Below are 19,431 nucleotides of genomic sequence, written 5' to 3' on the forward strand. Positions count from 1 at the left end.
TTAAAGTCTTCCTGTATTTTGTTGCAGTCGTCCTCGGTATGAACTATACCGCCCAATTTGGTGTCGTCTGCAAATTTTGAAATTGTACTTGCGATTCCCAAATCCAAATCGTTTATGTAAATTGTGAACAACAGTGGGCCCAGCACCGATCCCTGTGGAACATCACTTCCCACCTTTTGCCAGTCTGAGTAGCTACCCTGAACCCAGGACTGGTTAATATCCCGGTAACATGTCCAGATTATCGCTCCTCAGTAACACATCCTACCTCGACAAAGTCTCTGTTTTCTGGTTTGCAGCAGCTTGCTATCCATTCCACTACTTGTCCCCTGACTCCACATGCTCTGACCTTAGTCATTAGTCCATGCGGTACCTTATCGAAGGCCTTTTGAAAATCCAAATATATTACATCTAATGCATTACCCATGTCGACCCTTTCTGTTACTTCTTCAAAGAATTCAATAAGGTTGTCAAGCATGACCTTCCCTTTTGAAATCCGTGTTGACTATTCTTTATTATATTTTCATTCTCTAGATGTTTTTCTATGACATCTTACAGTAAGGATTCCATTATCTTTCCTACCACTGGTGTTAGCCTAACTGGTCTATAGTTCCCTGGACTGGTTCGATCTCCCTTTTTAAATACAGGGATAACATTAGCTGTCCGCCAGTCCTCTGGCACTATTCCCTTTTCTAATGAATTTTTATATATATGTAATAGTGCCTCTGCTATCTCTACCCTAACTCCTTTTAATACGTGTGGATACAATCCAAACGGACCAGGGGTTTTATCCTCTCTAAGTTTGATTAGTTTATCAATTTTCTCCCCCTTTCCATCTTAAGTGTCTTGATATCTTTTTCGATCTCTTCTAATGTCATGTCCACCTTGTTAGTCTCCCTGATAAATACTGAGGCAAAGTAACTATTCAATATTTCTGCCATTTTGCTGTCATTACCTGTGGGCTTATCGTGTGTGGCCCAATCCCTATCCTGATTCTTCTTTTGTTATTTACGTGTCTGCAGAATACGTCACTATTTCTTTTTATATTTCTTGATAATTTAATTTCATAGTTTCTCTTTGCCTTCCTAATTATTTGTTTTAAAACTTCTTTTCTAACCTTTTCGTATTTCCTTTTATCATCCTCTCCTTTATTGTCTATGTGCTTAGTGTCTTTTTAGTTTCAACTTTGCCCTTATTTCTTTATTCATCGATGATGTATCATTATTGGCTAGTTTGTTCTTGCTGTTTAGTGGGATATATTTCTCCTGGACTCTATTGATCAGCGTTTTAAATGTTTCCCCTGCTGTTCTATTTCTTTGTTTATCAGTAAAGTTTTCCAGTTTATTTTCCCGAGTTCCATTCTCATCCCCTGAAAATCAGCTTTTTTATTTCCAATTTGTTCTTTTGGTCTTTGTCTTACTTATGTCCTTCTCCAATCTTTATCTTAAACCTTATAATGTTGTGATCGCTATTGCCTAGATCTTCCCTGGCGGTTACTTCTCTTGTCTGCTCTGGTCCATTTCCAGCAGTGCTTCCTCTCTTGTTGGGCTTTTTACATACTGGGTAAGAAAAGAGTCCTGCACACATTGTAAAAACTCCATTCCCTGTCCCCCTTCACCTACCTCTTCTTGCCAGAGTTAAAATCTCCCATGATTATTATTCTATGTCCTTTACTCATTTCACATATTTGCCTACATATTTCTTCCTCCGTCTCCTTTCCACTATTAGGTCTGTACTATACCCCGATTAGAGTGATCGATCCCTTATCTTTCATTTCAATCCATGTGGATTCTGTTTCTATCCTTCTGTTAGTTATGTCCCTTTTTTCCACTGCCACTATGTTATCTCTAATTAATACAGATACTCCACCTCCCCTTCTTCCCTCCCTATCCTTTCTGATTATGTTATAACCTGCAATATTTAGTTGCCAGTCCTGTTCTTTATGTAGCCATGTTTCAGTTATTCCGACTACATCTGGTTCCTTGCTACAGATTATTGCCTCCAGTTCCCCTGTTTTATTTTGGACTCTGTGTACTTTGCTGTTCAGGCAGTTTGATTCATCTTTAGTAGTTGTTCCTGTTACTTTATTTTTAACTGTCCTTTTATGCTTGTGTTTTTTAACTCTATTCGTCCTTGACCATTTGTTATCTTTATTCCTTACCGAGGCCTGACCTTTGCACTCATCTCCTGTTGCTTTAATCTTTATTGCTATCAGATCCCCGTGCACCCCTCCCCCATCTTGCGAGTTTAAAGCCTCATGCACCGCTCTATTTATCCTCACCAATTGGACTCTGGTCCCATTCCGGTTCAGATAGAGCCCGTCCCAGTGATACAGCTCCTTCCTGTCCCAGTCCTGGTGCCGGTGTCCCATGAAATGGAACCCCTCCTTCCCACACCAGTCTTTCAGCTACACATTCACCTTCCTGATCTGCCTATCCCTATGGCAATTAGTATGTGCCTCGGGTAGTAAACCTGAGATTACCATCCGTGAGGTCCTGCTTTTTAATTTAGTTCCTAGTTTCTGATCTTCCCTTAGCAGGACCTCCTCCTTGTTCTTCCTTACATCATTGGTACCGACATCGAGCACGACAACTGGATCCTCCCCCTCCCTTTCCAGTTCCCCTCCAGTTGCTCCGAGATGTCCTTTACCCTTGCACCTGGTAGGCAATACACCCTCCTGGACTGCAGAGGACACTATCTATCTTCCTGATTAAATAATCCCCTATGACTACAACCTTTCTATTCTGATCCTCCCCCCCTCCCACCCCACCGCCCCGCCTTGGACTGCCTCATGTTCCACGGTGCCATGGTTAGCAATCTGGGCATCCTCCCTGCAGCCTTCATCGTTGTCCTCACAGGTATCAAGTACCTCGTACCTGTTGGATAGGACCAGTGTCTGCGGGACCTCCTTCTCTACTTTGCTCTCCCTTATATGTTGGAGCGTCTTTAACTCGCTCTCCAACTCAAAGACTCTGAGCCGGAATGCCTCAAGCCAGAGGCATTTACTGCAGATGTGGCAATCCCGGAGTCTTGCTGTCCACAAGCTCCCACATATTACAGTCCCGACACACAGCCTGTACTGCCATTTCTAGTTTTTATTTATTTATCAGTCATTTATTTCTAGGGCAAATAGAATCACTTGAGATCTATATTATATTTAGTACATGGATTTAGCTTGATTTCAAAATAATTCGTAATTACTTAGTCTTTTTAAAAAAAATGTTATGTATTTTTTTTATTTAAGTTTTAAAAGTTGATTGATTAGTTTATAGTGGCTTAAATCACTTAACACCTCCTTCCCCCTCCGCACCAAATTCCCACTTGAAAGTCCTCAGTTAGCAATTCACCCTCACCTCTCGAGTCAGACAGTCGTGGGTTCAAGTCCCACTCCACAGACTTGAGCACATAACCTAGGCTGACACTCCAGTATGGTACTGAGGGAGTGCTGCACTGTCGGAGGTGCCGTCTTTCGAATGAGACGTTCAACCGAGGTCCTGTCTGCCCTCTCAGGTGGATGTAAAAGATCCCATGGCACAATTTCAAAGAAGAGCAGGGGAGTTCACCCATAAGACCATAAGAGATAGGAGCAGGAGTAGGCCATTCGGCCCCTCGAGCCTGCTCCGCCATTTAATGAGATCACGGCTGATCTGATTTTTACCTCAACTCCATTTTCCCGCCTTTTCCCTATATCCTTTGACTCCCTTGCTGATCAAAAATTTGTCTAACTCTGCCTTGAATGTATTCAATGACTCAGCCTCCACAGCTTTTTGGGGTAAAGAATTCCAAAGATTCACAACCCTCTGGGGGAAGAAATTCCTCCTCATTTCCATCTTAAACGGGGGACCCCTTATTCTGAGACTATGCCCCCTAGTTTTAGATTCCCCCATGAGGGGTAACATCCTCTCAGCATCTACCCTATCGAGTCCCCTCAGAATCGTGTATGTTTCAAAAAATCTCCTCTCATTCTTCCAAACTCCAATGAGTATAGACCCAACCTGTTCAATCTTTCCTCATAAGACAACCCTTCCATACCCGGAATCAACCTAGTGAACCTTCTCTGAACTGCCTCCAATGCAAGTATGTCCTTCCTTAAATAGGGGCACCAGAACTGTACGCAGTACTCCAGGTGTGGTCTCACCAGCACCCTGTACAGTTGTAGCATGACTTCCCTGCTTTTATACTCCATCCCCCTAGAAATAAAGACCAATATTCCATTTGCCTTCCGGATTACCTGCTGCACCTGTATGTTGACTTTTTGTGTTTGATGCACAAGGACACCCAGATCCCTCTGTACTGCAGCATTTTGTAGTATTTCTCCATTCAAATAATATTTTGCTTTTTTATTTTTCCTCCCAAAGTGGATGACTTCACATTTTCCCACATTATATTGCATCTGCCAAATTTTTGCCCATTCGCTTAACCTGTCAATATCCCTTTGCAGACACTTTGTGTCCTCATCACAACTTGCTTTTCCACCTATCTTTGTATCATCAGCAAATTTGGCCACAAGACACTCTGTTCCTTTATCCAAGTCATTGATATATATTGTAAATAGTTGAGGCTCCAGCACTGACCCCTGCGACATCCCACTAGTTACAGATTGCCATTTTGAAAATGACCCTTTTATCCCGACTCTTTGTTTTCTGTTAGTTAGTCAATCCTCTATCCATGCCAGTATATTACCCCCAACACCATGAGCTCTTATCTTGTGCAGTAATCTTTTATGTGGCACCTTATCAAGTGTCTTTTGGAAATCCAAATATACTGCATCCATTGGTTCCCCTTTATCCACCCTGCCCATTACTTCCTCAAAGAACTCTCATAAATTTGTCAGACATGATTTCCCCTTCATGTTGACTCTCCTTGATTGTATTAGGAGTCTCCAAATGTCCTGCTACTACTTCCTTAATAATGGATTCTAGCATTTTCCCGATGACAGATGTTAGGCTAACTGGTCTATTCTTACCTGCTTTCTGTCTCATTCCCTTCTTGAATAGGGGTGTTACATTTGCGGTTTTCCAATCCGCTGTGTCCTTTCCAGAATCTAGTGAATTCTGGAAGATTACAACCAATGCATCCACTATCTCTGTAGCCACTTCCTTTAAGACCCTCGGATGCAAGCCAACAGGTCCAGGGAACTTGTCAGCCTTTAGACCCATTAGTTTACCTAATACTTTTCCTCTAGTGATAGTGATTGTTTTTAGTTCCTCCATCCCCTTTGCCCCTTGATTTTCTACTATTATTGGTATATTAGTGTCTTCCACTGTGAAGACAGATACAAAATATTTGTTCAATTCCTCTGCTATTTCCTTGTTTTCCATTATTATTTCCCCAGTTTCATCCTCTAAGGGACCAATGTTTACTTTAGCTACCCTCTTCCTTTTTATATACTTGTAGAAGCTTTTACTGTCAGTTTTTACATTTCTTGCTAGTTTACTCTCATCATTTATTTTCTCCCTCTTTATTATTCTTTTAGTCATCCTTTGCTGGTTTTTAAAGTTTTCCCAATCTTCGGGCTTATCTTTGCCATGTTGTATGCTTTTTCTTTTAACCTGATATCATCCTTTACTTCCTTAGTTAGCCATGGTTGGTTCACCCTTTTTGTGGAGTCTTTCCTCCTCACAGGGATATATTTTTATTGCGAGTCATAAAATATCTTTTTAAATGTTTGCCACTGCTTATCCACCATCATACCATATAATCTGTTTACCCAGTCCACTTTAGCCAATTCCACCCTTATTCCTTTGTAATTCCCCTTATTTAAGTTTAATACAGTAGTTTCAGACCCATGATCCTCGCTCTCAAACTGGATGTGAAATGCGATCATGTTATGATCACTGTTTCCCAAGGGATCCTTTACTATGAGATCATTAATTAATCCTGTTTCGTTACCCATTACCAGATCCAAAATGGCCTGTTCCCTGACGTATTGGTCGAAGAAAACAGTCCCTAATACACTCTACGAACTCCTCCTCGGGGTTCCTTTTGCCAATTCGATTTGTCCAATCTATGTGAAAGTTAAAATCGCCCATGATTATTGCATTACCTTTTTTACAAGCCCCCCTTATTTCCTGATTAATATTTTGCCCTACAGTGTAGCTACTGTTAGGGGGACCTATACACTACTCCCACCAGTGATTTCTTTCCCTTGCTATTTCTTACCTCCACCCAAATTAATCCGACATCTTGATCTCCTGAGCCAAGATCATTTCTCACTAATATACCAATTATCATCCTTTATTAACAGAGCTACCCCATCAACTTTAACTTTTTTCCTATCCTTACAAAATGTTAAATAACCCTGAATATTTAGCTCCCAACCTTGGTCACCTTGCAACCACGTCTCTGTAATGGCCACGAGATCATACCCATTTGTTTCTATTTGTGCCGTCAATTCATCTACCTTATAACGAATGCTGCGCCCATTCAGATAAAGAACCTTTAATTTTGTCTTTTTACCATTCTTTCCTACCCTGACCCCATTTGCTAGTGCACTCTTATGTTTGTACGCCCTGTCCCTTCCTGACACACTCTATCATTACCCCCATCACTTCCTTGTCTTGTCTCTTTATCAATCTAAACTTCGCCCCACCTGAGTCCTCCACCCCTCTATTTAGTTTAAAGCCTTCTCTACAGCCCTAGTTATTTGGTTTGCCAGAACACTGGTCCCAGCACGGTTCAGGTGAAGCCTGTCCCAACGGAACAGCTCCCTCTTTCCCCAGTGCTGGTACCCATGTCCTCAGCCAACATCACGAAATTCAGATTATCTAGTCATTTATTTCATTGCTGTGTGTGGGATCTTGCTGTGCGCAAATTGGCTGCTGCGTTTCCTACATTACAACAGTGACTACACTTCAAAAGTACTTCATTGGCTGAAAAGTGCTTTGGGACGTCCTGAGGTCATGACAGACATTATATAAATGCAAGTCTTCCTTCATTTTTTTAAATCTAAAAATAACTGCAACGTTTTTCCTAAGATATTAATATCCATAGAACACTTCAGTGGCGTGTTACAGACACCAGACACACCTCCCGCCAAATCTACATTCTCTTGCCACAGAATTAGGTCGGGATTGGCACCAAACACAACAAGCCCAAAGGTGCTGCAGAAATTTAAAAAGCTCTGACTGCAAACTACAATTTAACCTGTCCCACTGACAGACTCTTGCAAGCTTTAAATTGCACGTGAACCTTAACTCCCCCCCTGTTCTATGTTTGCTACCATTTGTACATTTGAAGAGCCATCTCACCAGGACTGTCCCTGGCCAGTTGCTTAGCTTCCAGGAAAGCCACCTTTTCTTCTTGAATGAACATCCGATCGATCATCACCATCTCAGCTGAGGGTTTTGTCCTCTGAACAACATACAGAAAAACAAAGCAGTAAGTACCAGGACTTAGAAACATGGGAACAGGAGGAGGCCATTCAGCCCCTCGAGCCTGTTCCATTATTCAATTTGATTATGACGATTAGGTCTGTACCTCAACTCCATTTTCCCGCCTTTATTCCATATCCCTTGATACCCTTACCGAAAAAAAATCTATCGTTATCAGTCTTGAAAATTCCAATTGACCCCCATCATGCACAGCCTTTTGGGGGAAGAGAGTTCTAGATTTCCACTACCCTTTGTGTGAAAAAGTGCCTCCTAATTTCACTCCTGAACGGCCTAGCTCTAATTTTAAGGTTATGCCTCCTTGTTTTGGACTCCCCCACCAGAGGAAATTGTTCCTCTCTGTCTACCCTATTAAATCCTTTTATCATTTTAAATACCTCAATTAGATCACCTCTCGACCTTCTAAACTCAAGGGAATACAAGCCAACTTCATGCAACCCGTCCTCATAATTTAACCCTTGAAGCCCTGGTATCATTCGAGCGAATCTATGCTGTACGCCCAAGGCCAATATAGCCTTCTTGAGGTGCGGTATTCAAAACTGAATACGGTACTCCAGATTGGATCTGACCAAGGCTCTGTACAACTGAAACATCAATTCCTCCCCTTTGTAATCCAGCCCCCTTGAGATAAAGGCCAACATTCCATTAGCCTTTTTGATTACTTTTTGGATTGATAAACACTCAATGAACTATCCATCATATACTCCTGGTGGCTCAGTTAGTTAAATGCATTGACTGATGTGGAATTGAGTCATATACACAAAGAAGATTGCTGGTCTCTGCTAGCTTAGCTCATCTCAGGAGGTAAAGCACTACAAATAGACTCAGTGCTCCCAGGCTAGGGAGGGGGAGAAGAAACAGCTGATAATCGAGGATAAAATTAAGTCATTTGGACAAGTGTGGATTAATAAAGGAAAGCCAGCATGGATTTGTTAACGGCATAATGTGTTTAACTAACTTGATTGAGTTCTTTGATGAGCAACGGAGAGGGTTGATAAGGGCAATGCGGTTGATGGACTTTCATGCACTTCGATAAAATGCCACATAATAGGCTTGTCAGCAAGACTGAAGCCCATGGGATAAAAGGGGCAGTGGCACTATGGATACGAAATTGGTTAAGTGACAGGAACAGAGAATAGTGGTGACCAGTTGTTTTTCGGACTGGAGGGAGGTGTACAGTGGTGTTCCCCAGGGGTCAGTGCTGGGACCACTACTTTTTTGATCTTTATTAATGACTTGGACTTGGGTGTACAGGGCACAATTTCAAAATTAGCAGATGACACAAAACTTGGAAGTGTAGTAAACAATGAGGAGGATAGTGATAGATTTCAAGAGGACACAGACAAGGCTGGTGGAATGGGCAGACACACGGCAGATGAAATTTAACACAGAGAAGTGCGAAGTGATACATTTTGGTAGGAAGAATGAGGAGAGGCAATATAAACTAAAGGGCACAATTCTAAATGGGGTGCAGGAACAGAGAGACCCGGGTGTATATGTGCACAAATCTTTGAAGGTGGCAGGAAAGGTTGAGAAAGTGGTTAAAACAGCATATGGGATCCTGGGCTTTATAAATAGAGGCAGAGAGTACAAAAGCAAGGAAGATATATTGAACATTTATAAAACACTCGTTTGGCCACAACTGGAGTATTGTGTCCAATTCTGGGCACCACACTTTAGGAAAGATGTGAAGGCCTTAGAGAGGGTGCAGAAGAGATTTACTAGAATGATTCCAGGGATGAGAGACTTCAGTTATGTGAATAGACTGGAGAAGTTGGGATTGTTCTCCTTGGAGCAGAGACGGTTGAGAGGAGATTTGATAGAAGTGTTCAAAATCACGGAGGGTTCAGACACAGTAAATGAAGAGAAACTGTTCCCATTGGTGGAAGGGTCGAGAATCAGAGGACACAGATTTAAGGTGATTGGCAAAAGAACCGAAGGCCACATGAGGAAAAACATTTCTACAAGCGAGTAGTTATGACCTGGAATGCGTTGCTAGAAAGCGCGGTGGAAGCAGATTCAATCATGGCTTTCAAAAAGGAATTGGATAAATATTTGAAGGGAGAAAATTTGTAGGGCTATGAGGAAAGAGTGAGGGAATGGGACTAACTGGATTATTCTTACAAAGAGCCAGCACGGGCTCGACGGAGCGAATGGCCTCCTTCTGTGCTGTAATTCTATGATTCTAGGTTCTTACTTCTGTTCGGTATCCACTGATCTCTGCTGGAGAGTGTTGGTATTGTGTGAGGACAGGATCGAGCTAGTCTATAATATTTCCTTGTGCTCTCTCTTCCCCCTCCCCCTGTGGTTAAATCACTCAGCGACACTCACTGTCTTGGTTTACATATGAAGAAGGGTCACTTGGTCAAAGTACTGGGAGATCATCCAACACCTGTAGAGTCATCAGCCCGACATGATTCGTTACCCTGGTGGTCTGTATCCCTTTGAGGAGAACACTTGCCCATTATAATCTATTGCGGGATTTCAAGATTTCACTTAAAACAACGTGAACGCCGTACCCTGGATTCTTCGAAGAGCAACAGCCGATATTTGTTCAGCATGGCCTGCGTTCGTTTGAGGAGCTGTGTTGATACTACCTCAAACTCTTCATCCACTGGGAGAGAAAGAATCAGATGTACTGTGAGAAAACTACAAAGATGAAGACAGCCCTAAAGCCTACATCTTGTGAGGCAGCAATGAACTTTGAATTTCAGACCAATTAAAGTCTATTCATTCAATTATACTTGCATTCAGTTACATGGCAATACAAAATGGATTTCATCCATGCCAAACTTTTCAGATTTACAGCATCCATGTGTTTATTCTTTCCTTTTAATCTCAAGTAAGCTCGCTTCTGTCATGAGTAATGTTCTTAAAAGGCAGAAAGAATAGTACAATGCTTGTGGGGGAGTCCAAAACTAGGGGCTATAAATATAAGGCAGTCACTAATAAATCCAATAATGAATTCAGGAGAAACTCCTTTACCCAGAGAGTGGTTGGAATGTGGAACTCGCTACCACATGGAGTGGTTGAGGCGAATAGTATAGATGCATTTAAGGGGAAGCTAGATAAGCATGAGGGGGAAAGGAATAGAAGGAAATGCTGATAGGGTGAGATGAACTTGGGTGAGAGGAGGCTCGAGTGGAGCATAAACACCGACATATGCCAGTTGGTCCGAATGGTGTAAAAGTCTATGTAATTCTCTGGAGTCCTCGCTGGTACATTTTAGCTGTTGAAAAGATGTACCAGTTTATATTGCCCCCTGCCTTTTTCCATGGCCTGCATGCTCCCTGGCCAACGGAATGAATGGAAAATCTGCTCTCCAGTCTCCTTTCATGCCAATCTATAACAGGTGGCTGGGAGATGCAAAATCTTAGGTTGGGGTATCTTGCCTTCTGGCATTTCCTCCCTTGCGTGGAAGCATCTGGCCTCTTCTTGGTACCTCATCCAACAGCACAGCTAAGATGTACAACTCTTCACATGGGGAATCTTGATACAAACCTGCATTCCATCAGCGCACTGGAGTCTCAGTGTCAGCCAATTGAGAATTATTCTAAAATCAGATGGTATTCAGCATGAACTCGAATGTGCTGTTCTCTTTACAGCTTATGGTAAAGTATTATAAATTAGATGGATTTCTTTCAGTATTTTGGGATCCAGTATCTGAGTAATTTGAGACATGACGTGTGCTAAGTGTAATATGCTTGGGAGAAACAGGTGACTTTAGACCTGTGGTTCCCAAACCTCTCCACCATTGGTGTTTTCCTCGCTTCATGTCTGGATCTGTTGTAGACTCATTGATAGAGATTGATTGCTCTGATTAGTCAACATCTCCATTATTCTATCATGCGACGATCAAGAAGGTAGATTCCTTCATCGTCGCTGGCTAAAAATCCTGGAACTCCCAACCTAACAGCACTGTGGGAGAACCTTCACCACACATACTATAGAAGGCGGCTCACCACCACCTTCTCAAGGGCAATTAGGGATGGGCAATAAATGCTGGGCTTGCCAGCGACACCCACATCCCATGAATGAATAATAAAAAAAGATGAACTAGATGGACCTCGGTCTTTTTTCGTCTAGCAATTCCCATTTTATGGTAGTTCATGAACACATTTGCAGATAATGGACAACTGAATACAGTAGCATTCATGAGGCCAAATTTTTTCGCCAACTCGTTGGAAAGTAATGAAAAAAATTACCGTTGTTCTATGAATGCAGCAAAATGGGAATTTTGATTCAAATTAGTACATTGTCGCATCAAAATTCTAGTAACAGTCAAAAGGGCTGTGTTGGTTATCAATAGATTACTGAAACTAGCTTGTGTTTGGGAAATTGAATTGGTTAACTGTTGAATTGGTTAATTCAGCTTGAAAGGAAGGACCCAACTTGATGATTTGTATAGAAGCCCACAGTCTTGATTGAGCAATGCTGCCTTGATGACTGAATTTGTAATGAAGGCAGGTAATGACAGGTTAGTGGTATCTATCCTCCTGCAAACTGAGTCACACACACCCCTCCCAACTGCATGTTTGTAAGTGGTAGATTATCATGATTTATAGAGTCGAATTCATTTGACAGAAAACTCCAGGAATTCTGAGTGTTATAAGCACAGCGGTTGGGAGGGGGGTCGGGGGGTAAGATTAGTTTTGGGGGAAAGTGCAAAACAGGCCGTTTTCCAATGGAGAAGAAAATTGAGCACGGTGTAAATTGCTGATTCGCTATCGCCCGTTTCGGCCTTTTGCTCAAGACCAATTTCACCACCAGAGTGTTCTAAATGCAACGCCTGCACAACATGGGTGGATAACTCCCTGCAGATAGTCTTGGGGAAACCCCAGTTAAAGCTGTTCAACATGCAGAGCTTCAGTGCTTCGGAGGATACGCATAGAGTTCCTCCGTTAATTGAAGAGACACAAATGATGTAGATTATGTTAGAGAATGCTATAATGGGACCTGTATTTTGGACCCTGATTAACCAACCTCGCATCAACAATGCAAATATCAAATGGCTGGTACACTGCAGCACCTTATATCCACGTTTCCCCCACTAAAACTTCTTTCCTTTAAAAAAAAGTTGAGCAGCAATGCAATGTTTTTTTTAAAATACATTATTTTTAGTTTAATAATTCAGATACTGAGTTGTTTAATATTAGCAGTGAATACGGTTCACTAAAGTTCACATCAACATCAGATAATAAAGGCCAATGATCCACCGAACTAAAATGGCCAACAGTTCACTGGAACTAAGGTCACACTTTGTTCATCTCCCCCTGCCCCCACCCTCCCACCCCCTCCAGCAAGAGACAGTTGTAAAAGTACCTTTGTTAAAATCTGTGACAGAAGGCAGTGTCCCCTTGCATACATGATAGGGCAACAGTCTGAAAACAGTGTCCTCGAAGGAATTGAAAGGAGTGTTGCAATCGGGTTGCATAACAGAGCTCTGGTCCTTGCAGAACTTTTCAAGTAACCTGTTTGTGCCACAATTTAAAAAAAAGTTACTACCAACACCTAAAAACAGACTGTGCTAATCTGTCGGAGGTGACGACTTTTGGATGAGATGTTAAACCGAGGTTCCGACTGCCCTCAGGTGGACGTAAAAGATCCCATGGCACTATTTCGAAGAAGGGCAAGGGGAGTTCTCCCCGGTGTCCTGGCCAATATTTATCCCTCAAACAACATCACGAAAACAGATTATTTGGTCATTATCACATTGCTGTTTGTGGGATCTTGATGTGTGCAATTTGGCTGCCATGTTAACTACATTATAACAGTGACCACACTTCAAAAATACTTCATTGGTTGCAAAGCATTTTGGGATGTCCTGAGGTTGTGAAAGGCGCTGTGGAAATGCAAGTCTTTCTTTTCTTTACTTTTCAAAAACTTAATTGAGCAGAATCTTACCTATTTCTGGATGAAGAGTCAATATCCAACAGTTCAGTTCATAATAAGTGAACATGGGGGAATGATGAATTCCTTCTTCGTGAAGCATGGACAGGCACCAATTCAATCCCAATGTCTTCAAATCAAGTAGGACTGGAATTGGCCGAATGATTCTGACCTGACAGATGGAACCATTTTATTTCCATGTGGGAATCCTAATTAAGTGCTAAATCGTCCATTCAAGTGAATTCTTTCCCCACTCAAGCACACCAATTGTATGATTCCCCAGCCAAGGTAGAACGCTGATAACCTGTTCCCAAGTTTCTAATGTGCTTATTTGTATCCAGTCAGCGGGAGCTCTACAGGAGCAAGGCAGCTTGACCACTCCTTTAGAGAAGAAAACCTGCCGACCTGAACCTGCCGTCCTTACCCGGTCTAGCCCTGTACCTGACTCCAGTCCCACACCAACGTTGTTGACACTTAACTGCCCTCTGAAGTGGCCAAGCAAGACACTCAGTTGTATCAGCCCGTCACCCAGCGTTTCAAGAAGACGTCCCACCACCACCACCTTCTGAGGGCAACTAGGGATGGGCCATAAATGCCAGTGATGCTCACATCCTGAGTTTTTTCTTTATTTATTCTCCAGTTTTCCTCCCTCAATTCCTTCCACTTAGTGCCCCTCAATCATAAACTCAACCTGTGGGGAGTCATGGCACAAAAGCACACCTCACCAGTGTGTGGCACATAGGACTCATACACACCTTGTTAACTTTGGGCGATGGTGTAGAAGGAGCGATATCGAATTGATGGGCCATTATAGCCCTCCCCCATTTCCCCTTCCATTCACTTCAATCGAGAGGAAAATGGGGGCAGAGTTCACAATGGGCGGCCAATTAGATATTGTTCGTTTTACACCATCACCCACAGGTAAAATTACACCCACTCCCCCCACCACCACAAGCTTAGACACTAGAAAGGCTAATTAACTGGGTTTAACCTTTTATTAAAAAGTGACATTTTAACATTATGCTCAGTATATCAAGGTTTCCTTGGTTCAAAGGATCTGATGATTCCTGATCAGAATATTTTTTGCCTTTATAAATAGAGGAATCCTTTCAATAACGCAGCTAACTCACCAAATAACAATTCTTGTTACAAACTGCAAATCTTAACAAAGTGCATAATACTGTACTTCACTGAGAACTTCGTCAAAAAAGTTCAGCTTCGTTTTACTCAAAAGCAGAATTTTATTTGTTTCTTTCGAACCTTTAAAACGGTTGAACACTATTTTCTGCCCTGAATAGTCCCACTTCCTAGATTCTGTAGAGTTTGATTTACCACCCATTCGCAATAGCGGAAAATCTAGCCCGTACATGTTCAGTACCCATTCCATAACTCATTGCCTCAACCAATGGTGATTTTTGATGGGGAGTCGGGGTAGAGGAAGCTGATATAGAATAACACTGCTCAAAAGGAGGCCATTCAGCCCATCGTGCCTGTGCCGGCTCTTTGAAAGAGCTATCCAATTAATCCCACCCCCCTGCTCTTTCCCCATAGCCCTGCAAATTTTTCCCCTTCAAGTGGCAGCACTGATGAATTTTCTGTCCTGTCTGTTTGCTGGGCATCAAAGCTCCATTTGGTACTGGACCTGACCATTCAGCCACGATCAACCATTTGAGGAACAAGTACCGTTCGATATTCGGGCCTAAACTCAACTCCCTGAGTTTGCAGCGCATTCTGCTGGACCAGCACGCGACACCACTGGTTCATCTCAAAACCACGATCTGAATCAAGTCAGTGTTTCGAGAAGCAAGGGTGTAGGAGATGGTGGTGGATTATTTTAAGGCTTTCTATGCAGAGTTGGAGGACACATGAACATTTAACAAGCTCAGAGATCAGGCTTTTTTTTGCCATCCACCAAACAGTAATGGGAGAAAGCAAGGAAAAAAATTGACATTGCCCAGAAAAGGTGCACAAAGTGCGAAGCAGTTTCAGAGGGCGTTGATGGACTTACATGTCTCCTCTGTTGAGAGTGGTTGCTGCGGCCCGCTTCAAATTACCAACTGGTCCTTCAAACTGCAAGATACAAAAATAAACCGAGCTTATTTTTTCGAAATATAACAGCATAAAATTATATTTTATTACCAACTACCATTACCAACAAGCCAGGGGATCAACCCTGGTTCAATGAGGAGTGTAGAAGAGCATGCCAGGAGCAGCACCAGGCGTACCTAAAAATGAGGTGCCAACCTGGTGAAGCTACAACTCAGGACTACATGCATGCTAAAAAGCGGAAGCAACATGTTAAAGACAGAGCTAAGCGATTCCACAACCAACAGATCAGATCAAAGCTCTGCAGTCCTGCCACATCCAGGCGTGAATGGTGGTGGACAGTTAAACAACTAACGGGGGGAGGGGGCTCTGTAAACATCCCTGTCCTCAATGATGGCGGAGTCCAGCACGTGAGTGCAAAAGGCAAGGCTGAAGCGTTTGCAACCATCTTCAGCCAGAAGTACCGAGTGGATGATCCATCTCGGCCTCCTCCCGATATCCCCACCATCACAGAAGCCAGTCTTCAGCCAATTCGATTCACTCCACGTGATGTCAAGCAATGGCCGAGTGCACTGGATACAGCAAAGGCTCCGAATTCAACCCCACTATAGTGCTGAAGACTTGTGCTCCAGAACTAGCCGCGGCTCTAGCCAAGCTGTTCCAGTACAGCTACAACACTGGCACCTACTTGACAGAGTGGAAAATTGCCCAGGTACATCCTGACAAAAAGCAGGACAAATCCAATCCAGCCAATTACTGTCCCATCAGTCTACTCTCAATCATCAGCAAAGTGATGGAAGGTGCCATCGACAGTGCTATCAAGCGGCACTTACTCACCAATACCCTGCTCACCGATGCGCAATTTGGGTTCCGCCAGGACCACTCGGCTCCAGATCTCATTACAGCGTTGGTCCAAACATGGACAAAACTGCTGAATATCAGAGGTGAGGTGAAAGTGACTGCTCTTGACATCAAGGCAGCATCTGACCGAGTGTGGCACCTAGTAAAATTGAAGTCAATGGGAATCAGGGGGAAAACTCTCCAGTGGCTGAAGTCATACCAAGCACAAAGGAAGATGGTAGTGGTTGTTGGAGGCCAATCATCTCAGCCCCAGGACATTACTGCAGGAGTTCCTCAGGGCATTGACCTCAGCCCAACCATCTTCAGCTGCTTCATCAATGACCTTCCCTCCATCACAAGGTCAGAAATGGGGATGTTCGCTGATGATTGCACAGTGTTCAGTTCCATCCGCAACCCCTCAGATAATGAAGCAGTCCGAGCCTGCATGCAGCAAGACCTGGACAACATCCAGGCTTGGGCTGATAAGTGGCAAGTAACATTCGCGCCAGACAAGTGCCAGGCAATGACCATCTCCAACAAGAGAGAGTCTAACCACCTCCCCCTGACATTCAACGTCATTACCATCGCCGAATCCCTCACCATCAACATCCTGGGGGCCACCATTGACCAGAAACTTAACTGGACCAGCCACATAAATACTGTGGCTACAAGAGCAGGTCAGAGGCTGGGTATTCTGTGGCGAGTGACTCATCTTCTGACTCCCCAAAGCCTTTCCACCATCAACAAGGCACAAGTCAGGAATGTGATGGAAATCTCTCCACTTGCCTGGATGAGTCCAACAACACTGAGGAAGCTCGACATCATCCAGGACAAAGCAGCCCGCTTGATTGGCACCCCATCCACCACCTTAAACATTCACTGCCTCCACCAGCCGTGCACCGTGGCTGCAGTGTGTACCATCCACAGGATGCACGGCAGCAACTCGCCAAGGCTTCCTCGACAGCACCTCCCAAACCCGCGACCTCTACCACCTAGAAGGACAAGGGCAGCAGGCACATGGGAACAACACCACCTGCACGTTCCCCTCCAAGTCACACACCATCCCGACTTGGAAATATATCGCCGTTCCTTCATCGTCGCTGGGTCAAAATCCCGGAACTCCCTTCCTAACAGCACTGTGGGAGAACCTTCACCACACGGACTGCAGCGGTTCAAGAAGGCAGCTCACCAATGGTAAAAATAAAACACAGTGTAAGAAGTAATAAAGAAGGTCCCACACGAGTCCATCAAATGACGATGCACTAACCAGCGCTGATTGCAAGTTTCCTGCAGATGTGATACGGGCGATCCCTTTCCCAACCATCTGAATTTGGATTGGCCCTTTACTTAGGGTGACATTCAGGCCTGAGAGGTTGCTGATCATACCGGGTGTTGCCTACAAAATAAATGGGAAATTGTATTTCTGTAAGGTCGCACAAGTATAGGAAGTTCAACAATGAATCATTACAAAATAAGATTTTTTTATAAAAAGATGGTCGTAGACAAAATCTAACCAGCACTTTTTTCTTTCTTTCTGGGATTCACGGGAATATAGGAACAGTGGGAGGTCATTCAGCCCCTTTGGCCTGTTCTGCCATTCAATTAGATCATGGTTGAACTGCACCGTAACTCCGTCGGCCCGCCTTTGCTCCATGTCTCTTAATACCCTTACCTAACAAAAATCGATCAATCTCAGCTTTGCATTTTTAATTGACCCCCAGCATCCACAGCTTTTTAAGGAGAGAGTTCCAGATTTACACAACCCTTTGTATGAAGAAATGCTCCCTGACATCACCCCTGAACGGCCTAGCTCTAATTTTAATGCCCCCCTTGTTCTGGACTCTCCCGCCAGAGGAAATAGTTTCTCTCTATCTACCCTATCAGGCCATGTACCTTTGGATAGAGAAGATGGGAGAGGGGAGGAGAGGGGCAAGGAAGGGAGGAGAGAAGACATTTCCTTGACCACAAACAACCAACTTCAACCTCATCCTTGGCATGTAGAAAAGAGTGAGCGAAGAATGACAAAGTAATTGTTCATTGCTAAGCAAGGAAGCAATGAATTGGCAGAGGTTTACAGGAATTTGAAATGGAACTTGTCGTGCAGTCTGAGCGCACTTGGAGATTTCCACCTCAATTCGAGGGAGGAAAAAATGGAAAATCAATCAGTGAGATGGAGTTGAGATTCAGACAGTTTGTTGCAGCTTCAAGTTTAAGCAAGACAAAGTAAAAGTAGAGGCTTCGATTTTAACTGGGGGCGGGGTCGGTGAGCCCAGGGCGAGCAATGAACTGCAGGAATGGTTCCTGGCAGTCAGGTAAGCCTCAGGGAGGGGAAGCCTGGCCCAGGGGAGGCCCAAGGGTTCCTTGTTCGCTCACAAGGAAACAGAAAAAAAGTGAATAAAAACTTACCTCTTCTGGCCCTGGCTGCTGTTCCTGGAAAGTTTGGCCTGGTGGGGAAACCACTACTGCTCCCCCACTCAGGCCTCAGGCTAAAATAGCAGATGGAGGCCCGACGACGTCATTGGAATGTGATCTCCATATCTGAAGAGGTCCCGTCAGCTTGGGGTGGGTGTCCTTGATCCTGTAATTTAAAATTACAGTCGGCCAGATCGGGGCAGGATAGGAGTGGGTTAGTCCCCTGCTCCTTTTTAACTGCCCCCCATCCCTGGTTTCTGCCAGGGCCATAGAGAGAGAATAAAAGAAAACCATTCTTGGCAAATACATTTCACACTGGGTGCTAAATGCTTACACGATATGTTGCCCACAGTATACATGGTGAAAAGTTTAATTGACAGAACTGATAAAAAGGTTAAATATATTTAACACTCGACAGTGTACTGAAAGAGTTAAGAAGCCTCAAGTCTCAGCTAACTCTTCAAACTTTTCCACAGAACTATAGCATTTTACAATAGAGAAGGAATCCATTCGGCCCATTGCTAGAGAAATCCAAAACTAAATCCACTTGCTTGCTCTCTCCCTCGCGCCTTGTTTCTTTCCCTGCTTCAAATATTTATCCAACTTTCCTCTAAAAGCAATGCTCTCTGTCTCAGCCACTCCCTGTGGCAAAGCATTCCATGCTCCAATAACCCTCCGTGAAAAGAAATGTTTCCTAACCTCTCTCCTCACTCTCAGTAGCATTTTAAATTAATAACCCCTCATCACTAACACCCCAACCAAAGGAAACGGTCTTTACTTATTTACTCTATCAAAACTCTTCATAATTTTAAAAATCTCTATTAAATCTCCTCTTAGCTAACTCTGCTTCAGTGGA

General features: G+C 43.4%; 1 protein-coding gene across 3 annotated transcripts in view; it reads right to left on the reverse strand.

The window, feature by feature from the left end:
* LOC137326229 (BRD4-interacting chromatin-remodeling complex-associated protein-like) overlaps positions 1-19,431 on the reverse strand; it is an 81,833-nt gene that overhangs the window by 8,762 nt on the left and 53,640 nt on the right. For all 3 annotated transcript variants that reach the window (XM_067991128.1, XM_067991129.1, XM_067991127.1), the window contains 5 exons: positions 17,431-17,559; positions 15,286-15,347; positions 12,711-12,859; positions 9,908-10,002; positions 7,248-7,350 (listed from right to left, as the gene is read on the reverse strand). In XM_067991128.1, coding sequence (XP_067847229.1) covers positions 7,248-7,350; positions 9,908-10,002; positions 12,711-12,859; positions 15,286-15,347; positions 17,431-17,559 — 538 coding nt within the window. The remainder of the gene's footprint in view (positions 1-7,247; positions 7,351-9,907; positions 10,003-12,710; positions 12,860-15,285; positions 15,348-17,430; positions 17,560-19,431) is intronic.

The sequence above is a fragment of the Heptranchias perlo genome, chromosome 10, assembly GCF_035084215.1.
Source record: "Heptranchias perlo isolate sHepPer1 chromosome 10, sHepPer1.hap1, whole genome shotgun sequence".
NCBI lineage: Eukaryota > Metazoa > Chordata > Chondrichthyes > Hexanchiformes > Hexanchidae > Heptranchias > Heptranchias perlo.